The sequence below is a fragment of the Macaca mulatta genome, chromosome 4, assembly GCF_049350105.2.
Source record: "Macaca mulatta isolate MMU2019108-1 chromosome 4, T2T-MMU8v2.0, whole genome shotgun sequence".
Taxonomy (NCBI): domain Eukaryota; kingdom Metazoa; phylum Chordata; class Mammalia; order Primates; family Cercopithecidae; genus Macaca; species Macaca mulatta.
The window spans coordinates 146184628-146200448 of NC_133409.1; the positions used below are offsets into that span (position 1 = coordinate 146184628).

General features: G+C 39.4%; 1 protein-coding gene and 1 long non-coding RNA gene across 8 annotated transcripts in view; one reads left to right on the top strand and one right to left on the bottom strand.

The window, feature by feature from the left end:
* MAPK14 (mitogen-activated protein kinase 14) overlaps positions 1 to 15821 on the bottom strand; it is an 83902-nt gene that overhangs the window by 39070 nt on the left and 29011 nt on the right. For all 6 annotated transcript variants that reach the window (XM_015136236.3, XM_015136235.3, XM_015136237.3 and 3 more), the window contains one exon: positions 13305 to 13363. In XM_015136236.3, coding sequence (XP_014991722.1) covers positions 13305 to 13363 — 59 coding nt within the window. The remainder of the gene's footprint in view (positions 1 to 13304; positions 13364 to 15821) is intronic.
* On the top strand, positions 12818 to 15033 carry LOC144340442 (uncharacterized). 2 transcript variants are annotated; one of them, XR_013416549.1, is made up of 2 exons: positions 12818 to 13616; positions 13955 to 15033. It is a non-coding gene; the product is annotated as an uncharacterized LOC144340442 (long non-coding RNA). The 2 variants fall into 2 exon arrangements; XR_013416550.1 differs by having other exon boundaries at positions 13178 to 13616; positions 13932 to 15033.

Here is a 15821-nt window from a genome sequence, read left to right on the forward strand (position 1 = left end):
AATTTTTCTGTAGAGATGGGGTCTCACTATGTTGCTCAGGCTGGGCTCTAACTCTTGGTCTCAGGTGATCCTCCCAATTCAGCCTCCCAACATTACTGTTCTAACGTTAACTACCTGCCATCTATTCTAAACATTTACATACTTATTCCTACTTGACATAACCTTTTTCAGGTTATTTCAAGAGAAAAGAAAACAGGCCAAGCTTTGTGGCTCACACCTGTAATCTTAACACTCTGGGAGGCTGAGGCAGGAGTTTGAGATCAGCCTGGGCAACATAGGGAAACCCCATCTCTACAAAAAATAAAATAATAATAATAATAATAATAATAAAAGCAAAAGTAGGGATTAGAAAGATACATGTGTCAGTATCAGTTTTCTTAAAAATATTATTCTTGCATGACAAAATATACAGTATAACTTAGTGCATGGCTATAATTAAGTATCTTGTAGTTTTAAATCCACCAGTACATTTTCACCTTATTATAAGCCTTCCACGTTGTAGGTTCTAAAATAGGAGTATTTTTTGATTTTCTTTTTTTTTTTTTTTTTCTTTTTGAGACGGAGTCTCACTCTGTCGCCCAGGCTGGAGTGCAGTGGCCGGATCTCAGCTCACTGCAAGCTCCGCCTCCCGGGTTTACGCCATTCTCCTGCCTCAGCCTCTCGAGTAGCTGGGACTACAGTAGGCGCCCACCCCCTCGCCCGGCTAGTTTTTTTTTTTGTATTTTTTAGTAGAGACGGCGTTTCACCGGGTTAGCCAGGATGGTCTCGATCTCCTGACCTTGTGATCCGCCCATCTCGGCCTCCCAAAGTGCTGGGATTACAGGCTTGAGCCACTGCGCCTGGTCTATTTTTTGATTTTCAAACTATAATTCTTTTTCAGGAACGACTAGTGAAAGGATTTTGTTCATTGACAATATTCCTGCATTTACCTTACAGGAAGGAGGAACATATTTTATCTGGAGGCAAGATGAGGCATTCCAGAATTTCTCCTCACAGGTGTGGTGCTGGTTATTAATTCCATCTTTATGTGGTAAGATTAGGGAATGATTACATTCAAGTCCAACAGGTTCACCACACATATTCTAGACACAATGTCTTAAGCCACTCATTACTGTATTACGCAGTTATGGAAACATAAAAAGTAGATCGGTACTAAAAAGGCTGAATTTTTTTTTTTTTCTTGAGACAGAGTCTTGCACAATCTCGGCTCACTGCAATCTCCACCTCCCAGGATCAAGTGATTCTCGTGCCTCAGCCTCCCGAGCAGCTGGGATTACAGGTACGCACCACTGCGCCTGGCTAATTTTTGTATTTTTAGTAGAGGCAGGGTTTCACCATGTTGGCCAGGCTGGTCTCGAACTCCTGACCTCAAGTGATCCTCCCACCATAGCCTCCCAAAGTGCTGGGATTAGAGGCGTGAGCTACTGTGCCCGGCTAAGAGGCTGAATTTTTTAAAATATGTGTAAGTTTTATTTACTGTCTAAGAATCATTCCTATTCCTAAGGTTGGGTAATAATATGTATCACCTGAGCTATAAAGAATGCTGATTTCATTTCATTTCTATTTTCATTTTTTATGAATTTTGGAGGGAAGAAAGCAAGTCAGTAATTTAGATCTATTATTAATGTATTATAAGAATAAACATGCGTGTGTGTGACCTCTCTATATACCTACACACACAACTCCAAGAAGAATGGAATTTTTTTTCTCTATCATAATTTCCCTGTAGGGCTGCCATGGTTAGTTCTCAATTTCATGGAGATCAACAGGACCTAATCTAGTTGTAACCTTAAGATTTTAGCATTTCATATTTTTAAAACTTACATGTTTATACTGCCTTGAGGAAAGAGTAGACTCTAAATGTAATTTAATAAGTAAATGAGATTGAAACGTTTTAAGAAATGTTCCAATCTCAACATAACATAACCAAAGACACTAACTAGCACTTATTCTGTGTCCAGCACTGCAGTAAGCAGTTTATTATGTCCACGTCTCATATACTCCTCCCAATAACTCTGTGAGATAATGTCCATTAGTGTTCCCATTTACTGACAAGGAAACAGAGACAGAACAAGGATAAGCCATCTACTGAAGGTCAAAAAGAGTAGTAATGTCAGGAGTTGAATCTAAAACTAACTGACCCCACAGACCATGATCTTAATCACAGCACATATCTTCCAACAATTCTTTCAGCTGATACAAAATTTACATCAAGGGAATGACCTTTTTAAAAACTCTTATAAATGTCACAATAACTAGCGAAGCAGTATGTCTGAATAATGTCCTTAATAATTCTCAACACTGTATTTACTATCAAAGCTAATCTTAACTAATAAAGAAGGCTGGCAAGAACACAGCAATATTCTGTCCTAATCACAGTTACTATATTCTTTAACTCTAAATTAATGCATAAGCTGAGGAAGATAGAATCCAATTTCAGTCTTATAAGACTACTTTGCACATAATTATATTTTTTGACATTGGAAAATAAGAGGGTTATTCTTTCAACTTTTCTAAATAATTTTATGGAGAAGGGACAAACATAACTTATCTTTAAATAAAACCTAAAAGTCCTAACTAATATGCCTGAGCTAGTTCACAAAGGTTAGGCAAAATTACTAATGAAAGTATAGCAACTTCAAGTACAACTATTGTGTTTAAATGGTTATCAGTGACTTAAGAAATCTTAGGCAGCCAGAGGACCACTGACTGCATGGCCCGAGAGAGAGACAGTGTGCTTTTAGTTAGAACATTTTACCACGATGTAATTTCTCTCAAACCCTTTCCCCCTCAGAGACCACATCCATTTTATCACCAAAATTTAGAGAAAGGGTGAGACTGCCAAAACATGTAAGTTTGTAAGATTAATCACTCTATATAGTAATAACTACCAAGCATTACTACTAAGCTACAATGAAATAAAATGAAAGGCATTATTTATGGCAGAAGTGTCTTGCAGGAACTAACATAATCACTATACTTGTTTCCAGGAGGCCCAAAGACCAATCCATGACCACCAACTGTTACATTCTAACTCCCATATAGAAAGATTTTCAAAATAAGTCTTGCAACAGAGGACAAAAGCAAGCATCATACAAAGTTGCTGACTGTTTATGGAAGACGCACCAACTTCTAAAAATAATGAACAGGATGGGGGGCAAGGAATATAGATGAGCACATTTTAAGTAAGTACATTCCAAAGGAGGCATTAATGGAGAGTCACATAATTTCTACAGTATTTGTTTCTGGAAAGCATAGTCAATTACATTTTAAAGACATGCCTAATATTGTCAATGTATATAACACCTAAAGTAAATTAAGGAAGGTCAGACTTGAGTATGGTTGGAAAGCTATCTAGTTCTCACATCTTTACAACGGAATTAAGTAAGTTGGCCTTTGTTAGGCTAAAAGCTGAAAACAGAACTTCATGGACTGATACAAATCTTGTTTTTCACTTTCCTTGTGAAGTTGGTCTTCTTTAAATTTAATCAAAGTATAGAGATCACAAATCACATTTCTCAAAGTGACTCCTGTGAGTAAAATGTACTGTGACAGCAAGAAGGAAGAACTCTGTCATAAATGCTTTTCAGTACTCTAGACAGCACCCCATTCTACAGCTTCATTTATACTTCTTGGATAATATCCAATTGTTAAGACCAGTACCACCGTCCCTGCCCTCTTTCTCCCCACCCTCCACTTTTTAAAGCACAGAATAATCAGAAAGAACCTATGTAGAGGGCGGGCGTGCTGGCTCACGCCTGTAATCCCAGCACTTTGGGAGGCTAAGGCAGGCAGATCACAAGGTCAGGAGATCGAGACCATCCTGGCTAACATGGTGAAACCCCGTCTCTACTAAAAATACAAAAAAATTAGACGGGCGTGGTGGCAGGCACTTGTAGTCCCAGCTACTCGGGAGGCTGAGGCAGGAGAATGGTGTGAACCCGGAAGGTGAGCTTGCAGTGAGCCGAGATCGCGCCACGGCACTCCAGCCTGAGCGACAGAGTGAGACTCCGTCTCAAAAAAAAAAAAACAAAATAAAAATAAAAAAAGAGAAAGAACCTTTGTAGGAAAAACTCTTCTATATCTGTATCTACAGACTGGCATCTCTTACCACTATCAGTCCTATTCAAAGAAATTATCAAAAGGCAAAAAAAAAAAAAAAATTTATTCCATATTTAAACAGCATGCTTAAAACAATCACAGGGATTGACAATTTGTAAGCACAACCTTCTGCAACTCACCTAGTGATCCCTGGGACTTACTACAGTCTATTCTCAACGCAGGGGAAGAGTGATTCTTTAGAAATAAAAATCAGATCAGGGCATTCCTTTCCTCAAAAGGCTCCCTATTTTACTGAGAGTAAAAGACAAAATTCCTTTCAATGGCAGAGAAAGCCCTACCTAATCCAGTACACTGCCCCCAATTATGTCTCTCATTATTTCATAGTCTACATCTCTCTCCCTTGCTCTTAGCTCCACACTGGCCTCCTTGCTCCAGTTCCAATATATCATGCAGTCGGCCTCAGGACCTTAGCACTGACTGCCTCTTCTGCCTGGAATGCTCTTTCCCTAGATATCCCCAGGTCTAATTCCTCTGCTTCTTCACATTTTTGCTCAAAATTCATCTCAATAAGGCCTATCCTTACTCCATTTAAAATTCTATCTCCCCCCCGCCCTTGTACTCCTAATTCCCCTTTCCTGTTCTACCTTTTCTTTTTAGTTATAGCATTATTGTCTGCTAACAGACTATGTAATTTCCTTTTTTATATGCTCACTGTTGTTTATTGTTATCTGCTTGTACAATGTTCATGGAGGGCAGGGTTATTTTTTGTTCCCTGTAGTATCTAAAGTACCGAGAACAGTGTCGGATAGATAGTAGGCACTCAATTACCACTGAATGATTCAGGACAACTCATACAGCACTACTGGTAAGACAAGACAAGGGCTCATTTTATTGAAATATGTGTGCCAAAGGTCTTATCTGTTAAGCAGACCAGACTGTTCTAATTTAGGGGTAAAAGAACCATTCAGCAGCCAAGTAGGCAGCTTAGTAGGCTTATTTCACAACAAATTATTCTCACTTGAAGCAAAGATTACTAAAAGATGCCCTCTACATTACCTGCATCAATGAAACTAGACTCAATATTTTAACATATAGTCTACATTACAGGATGAAAACAAAAAAGCTAGTCAAAGGAGAGAGCACTGAGCATGCTTTCAGACAACCAAATCCTCAACCAGTTATAAACAGTGACAGCGCAGTCATTTATTCATTCTATCACTCCATCAACAAATATGTATTTCTGGGCCCTCAAGATGCAGCAGTGGGAAAGGCAGATACAGCATTTAGATGAAAGGAAGGCATATATGAATATATAATCATAATAAAAGGACATATAGTGCTGGAGAACACACAGGAGAGGGCCCCAGCACAGACTTAGGAAGGAGTGAATTAGAGAGAGATTGCTGAAGGACTCAAACTCTAAGCTAGGCCTTGAAGCTTCTTTACCTTTTAAAACTAGCTAATCTGAGAAAAAAGTGGCATCTTACTGATCATGTCAAGCAAAAACTGAATGATATTTTCTTGAGATAGGTAACTTATTTAAGATTTCTAACGTGAGTTTGTGAAAACACCTACAAGGAGTTTCACCACCCACCATCTCCATTTCAGCAGACCTCTCTGATAAAAAAAATAAATTGTAAACACAAATGTTAATAGTTAACTCATTAATCTTTTTCCCAGACCACTTCTCTTCCTGTGTTCACTAACTTGAGCACTTAGCCTAGTTTCAAGCAACTAGGCTAGGTATTTCTTTCAGCATTATTTCCAAAAATACCATGTTTAGTAGCTAAATTAGGAAATAACCTATAAGTCCAAGCAACCAGGCTAGGTATTTCTTTCAGCATTATTTCCAAAAAGATCATGTTTATTAGCTAAATTAGGAATAACCCTAAACATACACATATGCGCACACACACACCCAGAATTCATTAATGCACAATTTTCATCCAAGTACAAAAGAAGAATCAATAGTTATTTTCATTTAATACTCTCCATTCCATACAAATCTCTTTTCTGTATACTTTACATATTTCCTTCATTCTCTGTCTGGAATAAATTTCAGCTTCCACATCCTATTCCCTGTTTGCTTCTTCGGACAGTTATTACCCTCTTTAGAGGCTTTTCTCCACTAAGCTTCTCTAATATTCTGAGTTCATGCAGCACCCTGTAAGTTGTCTAGACATTACAGATTTGACTCACCCCTTCAGTTATTTTAGGTAAGCATTTCTTAATAAGAAATGCCTCATTTCTTTAATAAGATCATAGCAATTGGAAAACGAGACAGGCCCTTAGTTTCGGCATCTTACATAGAACTTAACACAGTATTTACTCAATAAGAAGGGGTAGCAGACTTTCAAATAATAATCATAGCCTTAGATCAGAAAAATGTGATGAGAAATAGGTTTAGAGCCAAAAGACCAGGGAGAGATGCAATTTTGTATGTGATATTATACAATTAAGTTCATCTCTCTCAACCTCAGTTCCCTCATCTGAAAATTAGAGATAATATCATCTATTTCACAGGGTTGTTGTGTCAAATGAGATTATGTGAAAGCCTTTTGTACCCTACAAGATGTTACTGAAAAAAAGAAAGCTGGTGTTACAGAACTGCTCACCCACATGTTTTGTCAGTTTCACTCACAAGCATAAGATCCTGTTTTTAAAGAAAGGACATAGTTGTAATGTTGGCAAGAAGTCAAACCAAAATAAATTCAAGTCACATATTCACAATGAGAAGCATCATTACAAAAATTTAAGTTCCCAGAAAAGTCTTAAATCCATTTCAGATTTTCAACTAGTATGCTCATCCAAAATATTTCCTAATGTGTTAAGGATCCAGAAGAAAACTGCCTCTGGTAAAATGATATCTTTTTATCACACACTATGGAATGTGTTTGTGTGGGGAGGAAGGGGGAAAGAGTTGTAACTATGTCATCCCACAGAAAAATAAAACCTTTCATCCTTTTTCCAATTCCATTTCCAGTTCCCAGTACCCTTTGATCTCTTCTCTAAAGCAACCACCTTAATGAGGCTTAGCTTACAAAGCCCCAAAGATCTAGTCCCTCCCCATTCCAGCTTCATCTTTTGCCATATACACCTCTATTCCCACCAAACACACACATACATACACACACACACACACACACACACACACACACACCCCTCTTCTGCCCTCAGCTCCCTCTCTTAGCCCCTGGATGAACTTGCACTTTCCCCACCTTTCCAACTCTCCTTCATCCCTTAAGCCCTCTATGTATACATCTTTTTTGCAGAGGCTTTCCTGAAGACACTCCATGTCTGGGTTAGGTGGCCATACTATGCAGTCCTTTAGCACTCTATACCTGCCCTATAATGGCAATTCTTGTGTTCACCTGTTTAACAAACAATAGAGTGCATGTTACTGTTCTAAGTGCTAATGATTCAGCAATGACGAAAACAAACTCCATGCTCGAAAACAAACTCCATGCTCGAACAGAACTTACAAACGGAGGGAGAAGACAGACAATAACAAAATTTGCTAAGAACAAAGCAGGGTAAGGGGTAAACAGGGACCAGTAGGGATACTATTTCAGTTAGAGTGGTAACAAAAGAAGAACTTCTAATGAGAAGACCCTTGGGTAGAGTCCTGAAGGAAAGGAGACAGTCATGTAGGTATGTGGGGAAACAGTTCCAGGGCAATAACAGAAACTGGTGCAAAGGTCTTATTGCAAATGTGGTTGTCTGTACTCAAAGAACAAGAGGCCAGAGTGACTGGGGTGGAGACAGAGTGGAAAGAGGACTAGGTGAGGTTAGATTAGAGAGTACACAGGAGACCAACTCATATAGGACCTTTTAGATCTTACCACATGGTATTTTGTTTGATCATTTACACTGTTCTTCTCTCCCGTTAAGAGCCTCAACTCTTATTTATTGCTATATTCCTCAGAGACTATTACTGTGCCTAGCATAAGGTATTCAAATATTTATTGTACATCATCAGGTTAAAATGTAAATCTAGAAATTTCCTTTACCAATTCAGTGTCTTCAGCAACTTTTACATTGAAATAAAAAGCTAAACGTATTAGTTGAGCAATCATTGTCAGTAGGTGGAAGAAGTGATCTCTCCTCATTGGTTTTCACTATAACAAGGGCTGCTGATTAGCCTTGTTGTAGGTCTTCTGCTCTACCACGGTAGAATCCAAAACCCCACTTCAATTTCACTCTTCAAGAATGAAGCAGAGATAAGGAATTCAGTGCAAGAAACCTGGGATGGGAACTTGTAAAATAAAGGGAAAAGTATCAGAAGACTAATTTCCACTTACGACAATTCAGTTTCCATGAAATTTGAGGAAATAGTTCCCAGGAGGAATCAAAAAATTCTTCACTGCCTACTAGGCTTGTGCAAAGAACCACTACAGTTAAGAAAAGGTGGGGGCATGGTGGCTTATATCTGTAATCCCAGCATTTTGGGAGACCAAAGTGGGAGTACTGGTTGAGTCAAGGAGTTCAAGAACAACCAAGGCAACACAACAAGGCCTCAGGTTTACAAAAAAATAAAAATAAGCTGAGTCTAGTGGTGTGAGCCTGTAGACCCAACTACAAAAGGAAAACACACACACACATACACACACACAGAGAAAAGGCAATAATGTAATAATACTAAATTACAGCTTGCTCTGGTGTTAGGTTCAAATATTGGCTATTTAAGATTTTTGCATTTCTACTGGTAATATTTGCTGCATACACAGGAATATATATGCATGTCTCTTGCCAAACATTACTATCAAAAAGCCAACAGAGAGGCCCAAATGATTTCCAATCATTTAAGAGATCTAGATATACTGTATCTTTACAAAATGTTGCCATCTGTACAACCACATCCTATGGCGGTCAAGAGCAACTCAGTATATCCATCTTTTAACACTACATTTTCCAAAAATAATCTCCATCTGTTAGATTCAGTAACTGTATATTGTTCCTAATGTTCAAAAGGCACTACCTATTATTCTTTTCTCAAAGGTATAGTCTTCATTTGTAAGAATTTAAAACATAGCAAAAATCTGAAGTAGTCATGCACCACAAAACAATGTTTCAGTCAACAGTGGACCACGTATATTACTCTGTCACCCAGGCTGGAATGCAGTGGCGCAATCACAGTTCAATAAAACCGCCGCCTGTGGGCTCAAGTGATCCTCCCACCTCAGACTCCCCAGTAGCTGGACTACAGGCATGCACCACCATGCTCAGTTAATTTTTTAAATTTTTTTGTAGAGAAGGGGTTTCCCTATGTTGCTCAGGCTGGTCTCCAGCTCTTGGGCTCAAGTGATGTGCCCACCTTGGCTTCCCAAAGTGCTGGGATTACAGGAGTGAGCCACTAAGCCTGGCCTACAGTACCCTATTTTTACTGTATGTTTTCTATGCTTAGTTATGTTTAGATACATAAATACATAGCACCATGTTACAGTTACCTATAGTATCCAGTACAGTAACATGCTGTGCAGGTTTGTAGCATAGGAGCAACAAGATATACCATATAGACTAGGTGTGCAGATTATACTATCTAGGTTTGTGGAAGTACACTCCGTGATGTCTGCACAATGACAAAATCACCTAATGACATATTCCTCAGAACACATCCCAGTCATTAACTGATGCATGGCTGTATATAAATTAAAAGTGCTAACCGAAACATAAAGGCACAAATACACATACCACATGATTAAAAGTCAACTGTAGGCCAGGTGTGGTGGCTCACACCTATAATCCCAGCATTTTGGGAGGCTGAGGTGGGCAGATCACTTGAGGTCAAGAGTTCATGACCAGTCTGGCCAATACGGTGAAATCCCATCTCTACTAAAAATACAAAAATTAGCCAGGCGTGGTGGTGTGCACCTGTAATCCCAGCTACTTGTGAGGCTGAGGTAGGAGAATCACCTGAACCTAGGAGGCAGAGGTTGCAGCGAGTTAAGATCGTGCCACTGCACTCCAGCCTGGGTGACAGAGAGAGACTGTCTCAAAAAAAAAAAAAAAAAAAGAAAAGAAAAGAAAAAAATCAACTGTAAATCTGAAAGTAATTAGAGATTTTGCTAATTACCATTTAAAAATTTGTGTTCAAATTATAGCCTGCTCTAAACAGGCGGCTTGTAGAACCACTCTAGCCTAAATTATGTCTGGCTTGGCCGGAAGTGTAGGTTTTTGTTTACTTGTTTTGTTTGAATGTGAATTTGAATACTTTTAGGAGGTGCAGATGTATTTTGCCACAGACCCCACCACTCCCAATTGTGTAACACTGAACCTCATTTATGTTCTTTGTGTGACCCTAAATAACTTTAGAAAATACTGAAACTGCCGGGAGTGGTGGCTCATGTCTGGAATCCCAGCACTTTGAGTGGCCTAAGAGGGAGATCACCTGAGCTCAGGAGTTCAAGACTAGCCTAGGCAACATAGCGAAACCCCATCTCTACCAAAAATACAAAAATTAGCTGGACGTGGTGGCCCACGCCTGTAGGCCCAGCTACTTGGGGGACTGAGATGGGAGGATTGCATGAGTCTGGGAGGCAGAGGTGGCAGTAAGTCGAGATCTCGCCACTGCACTCCAACCCGGGTGACAACAGGGCAAGACCCTGTCTCAAAAAAAAAGAAAACACTGAAATAACTATTGTCCTGAACTACAGTGATTTTTTCCGTGATATGAATGTCACAGAAAAAGTAAACAATGGAATATTTTTCTAAGGGCAAACAAGTTCATTCTATTTTCAGAGACTTTCTGTAATTTGAAACACCTCAGAAGTCAACGACCTCAATTCTCATCATTTTACAGGGAAATGACTGGGCCTATAGTGGTAAAGTGACTTGTCCAAGGTCATACAGCCAATTGGTAGCTTGGATACAACACTGCTTTGAATTTGTTTCCCGCAACCAGACACTTTCATCAAAAGGAAGGGCGACTGTTTCTGATTATTCTGAGCCTGTGCCAACACTCTGCTCCGTGTTCTGCACTCAGTAAGTATTCAACAAGTAGTAATGAGATTTGCTTCCAAGAGGTAAACTCAGTTATTGTTTATAAAGAACAGAATCCAGCTAAAGTAGAAAAAACAGATTCCTGCTCATCAGCCATAGTATTTGTTGAATGAATTAATAAATGAATGAATGGTTGAATGAATGAATGAATGAAACTTTAGTTCAAAGGTAGACTTGTAGTTGCTGAGTCCTTACATGGATAAAGGATCCAAACAAAGGCAAAACTATCAGTAACATTTAACCTTTTAAGAAGACACTGGCCTTAATTAAGGTCTTTTCACACAGGAAAAATAGGTTCTCAATACAGTTCCAGACTGTCCAGTTAGGCCAAAGTACAGCATTTTGCACTTTGCACAAGTCAGCAAATAATCATTTCCTTTGTTATGTAAATCCATCCTTAGTAGACCTAAAATTTTGGGATCTAACAGCTCAGATCTAACTCAAATGTTTTCCAAAGTAATTCACTAACACATTACTTCAGCATTTCTTCCACATTTAGGGAAACTATTTTTTAAAAAACCATCATTCTGCAACATTCCCTTTTCCAACTACAGCATACAGTAGGGCTCAACAAACTGTAATATACATGCCCTTGGGTAACATCCAGTAATCTCTGGAAGCCTCCATATTCTTGTACCAAGCAAGGCTGCAAGAAGAACAATTTTTCTTAGTTATTGGCTATTTTTTTCCTTTGTTTCTTAAACTTTCATTAGCAGGGTCAAAGTTAATGTGGCCAAGGAGATCTTGTAGGTAGACCAAATTCTCCTCTCTCAACTTCTACTCTCAGCCATACACTGTTCCAACTAAATTCAAATGGTGGAGAAATGTTTTTGTCACCTTTCCTCCTTCCCTTTCCATTTCATCTTCTTTCTTTCTTTCTCCCTTTCCTTAGACAGAACATACAAGTTCAAACAAATCCCCTGTGTGTTCTGTGGGAAAGGAGTAAATGGTGTTTGTGATCAGTCCAGGATAAGAATGGGAGAAACTGAAACCAGGATAAGGGTGAAGAGAAACTGGTTAGGTTCAGCACCGGAGTCAATGGGGGAATGGAGGTTAAGGAAGAGAAGTAATGATCTTCAATTCTGTTTTGGCTTTCATAACGTAACCGTTTCCATTTAGGAATGCCAAAATTTCAATGGGACCAAAAGTATAACTGCGTTTAAGGTTTTCTTCTCTTTTATGGTATAGTGTATCTGTGAACTGGGGGCAGGGAGAGCTGTGTCAACTCAGATACTAGAAAAGCTATTATAGTAGAGAGCTCACACATACATGGGAACAGTTGCTGGAATCTGTCCTATGCTCACCAATGTGCAACCTGGGCAGGTGAAGGCACTAATGACACATGTGGCAACCCCTGCCAATGGGGTCAGGAGCCAGTGGATTCATGATCCCTATCTGAGACGCATTATGTACAGCTTCTTAGATCTTAGCAGTTTTCAGCCCAGTTGTCCATAGTGGTGACCAAATCAACATATCCTCATAGAAGCTTTCTCTCCTTCCCTGTTTCATTTTCCCTAGCCCCTACTACCAGTTCCTGAGAATCCCAGGCTCTGCTTTCTAGGGGGATCCCAGGTTAAAATAACAGAGGTGGTTACAAAGCTGGGAGAAGCCTTTCTCAACATGTCTGCCCCTTATCCCAGTGTAGCAATCTAATACTTCAAGGATCAGTATGTAGTTCTAGTATCACCTCCCACATGCATGGGCGATAAAAGTGGAGGGAGTTTATATGACTGGGGCTCCATTACATTTCTTGAAGAGCACTTTAAAAAGTTGGGACCGGCCAGGTATGGTAGCATGTGCCTGCAGTCCCAGCTACTCAGGAGGCTGAGGTGGGAGGAACATTACAGCCCAGGAGCCTGAGTTCAGCCTGGGCAATATCACAAGACCCCGTGTCTTTTAAAACAACAACAACAACAACAACAAAAAAAACCAAACCTGGGATAAACACTTTGAAAAGAAAAAATCCATAGTCAAAACTCTCTACTCCTTTCTCCATCGAACTTTTGTAAGAATTCAAGACTGACTCTTCAGTGGGGTACAATGTGCCTGAAATGATGCAAATACTAACACACCCCACCCATAACATATATCTTCTGGTATCCACCCCTACACCCAGAAAGAGTTGCATGATAGGAATAAAGAATTTTTTGAAGTCTGTATGTTGCTAAATGGTTCAGGAATAGAAATGGGCTATTAGTCTTCATTCTGTAGACAAGGAAGGCAAATGCAAAAGATTTACTCACACATCATTGAATTCCTCCAGAGACCTTGCAGGTGTAAAAACGTCCAACAGACCAATCACCTGTAAGAAAATATAAAAATTAAACAGTAAATAAATATTAAACTCAGTAGAGTACCCATCAGGTCTTAATCTTCTTTTCTTTTTTTTTTTTTAAGAGTCAGGGTCTAGGCCAGGAGCAGTGGCTCATGCCTGTAATCCCAGCACTTTGGGAGGCTGAGGCGGGTGAATCACCTGAAGTCAGGAGTTCAAGACCAGTCCGGCCTACATGGTGAAACCCTGTCTCTACTAAAAATACAAACATTAGCCAGGCATGGTGGTGGACGCCTGTAATCCCAGCTACTCGGGAAGCTGAGGCAGGAGAATTGCTTAAACCTGGGAGGCGGAGGTTGCAGTGAGCTGAGATTGTGTCACTGCACTCCAGCCCGGGCGACAGAGCGAGACTCCGTCTCAAAAAAAAAAAAAAAAAAAAAAGAGTCAGGATCTCACTCTTGACATGCAAGCTAAAGTACAGTGACACCACCACAGTTCATGGCAGCTCAAGTAATCCTCCTGTCTCAGCTTCCCAAGTAGCTGGGACTATAAGCACATGCCACCACCATGCCTAGCTAATTTTTCTTTTTTTGTACAGATGTGTCTCACTAGATTGCCCAGGCTGGTCTGGAACTTTTGGCCTCAAGTGATCCTCCCATTTTAGCATCCCAAAGTGCTGGGATTACAGCAGTGAGCCACCATGGCCAGCCAGGTCTCAATCATTTTAATAGGAACTAATTCAAAACCAGCTACCTCAGTTTCATAACATCACGTCACATCCTTAGTAACTCCAACTAATTTTCTACCCAAATTATGCTTTTGTTTTCTACTTGTTAACATCAATTCTCATATTAACCCATTTTACCATTAAAAATCTTCATCTCTTTAGAATTTAATCATATGTAGTCAGTAGTTTACCAGAAGGCAAAAAGATTTAGGGTACCTGCGTTACGTATGTACTAATGGTCTAATGAATTAATCCAACAGGAAAAAAAGGTCACATGTCCATGGTTGTTACCATAATAATGTTTTTAAAAAATGTATTCCATGAAAAATTTCCATCTTAACTGTATAGCCTTCAAAACTGACATATTTATAGCCTCAAAATATTCTCAGTATATTCTTGGTATTATTCTCACAAAGTCTTAATGGATCGGGTATTTAAATCAGACAATTTAAAAATGAAAAAAAAAAGTCTATCTTTACACAGGGATAAAGCAAAGAGCTACTTAATACTCAATAACCCAAGGTCTTTGAAAAGTTTTCTGATCATGAATTCATCCACATACAGCACCTCCATCCCCCACCTCCCATTCATTTTCCTTAAAACCCAGGCCATTCGTTTCTACAGTTAGGTATTGACAAGACAAATAAGAAATATTATAATTCGGCCGGGCGCGGTGGCTCAAGCCTGTAATCCCAGCACTTTGGGAGGCCGAGGCGGGTGGATCACGAGGTCAGGAGATCGAGACTATCCTGGCTAACATGGTGAAACCCCGTCTCTACTAAAAATACAAAAAACTAGCCGGGCGTGGTGGCGGGTGCCTGTAGTCTCAGCTACTTGGGAGGCTGAGGCGGGAGAATGGCGTGAACCCGGGAGGCGGAGCTTGCAGTGAGCTGAGATCACGCCACTGCACTCCAGCCTGGGAGACACAGCGAGACTCTGTCTCAAAAAAAAAAAAAAAAAAAAAAAAAAGAAATATTATAATTCATTTGTAATACGCCCAGCCATATTTGAGAGTATCTGGATATGAAGCAAGACTGTGGCCTCACTAGCACACTGTTCTAACCTGCCAACTTAAACACAAAGCTCTAGAAGTAAGATATGTTAATACTCAAAACATTATCATGAAAAAGATCTTCTAATTAGGATGTTACTCCACTCATCCAAATATCAGGCTTTTTTTTTTTTTTTTTTTTTTTTTGAGACACAGTTTCGCTCTTGTTGCCCAGGCTGGAGTACATGGCACAATCTCAGCCCACTGCAACCTCTGCCTCCCAGGTATAAGCGATTCTTCTGCCTCAGCCTCCCGAGTGCACCACCATGCCTGACTCCAAATATCAGACTTTTTAAAAGCAACTTCAATTTTACAGTCTGAACCTGAAAAGGAGGTGGTGGGACACATACTTGGAATTTAAGAATAGGTTTCAAGTCCTTGAAAATTGTTCCAAAGGAAATAGAGTCACTTTCAGATCCCTACCCAGACAACAGTATACAAGAAAATCAAAATTACCCATAATTGTACCACCCATTATAACCATCATTAACATTTTGAGATATATTTCCTTTGATTTTCTGATGTACATAAATTAAATTGGGGTTATACCATGCACAGTTTTATATCCTGCCTTTTTACTTAATATTTAAACATTTGTATACAGCATATCTATCATTTGTGTATACCATTAACTTAACCAATTTCCTATCTTTAGACATTTAAGGAATACTGCAAGAAAAATATATGTATTTTGCACATCTCATATTTTC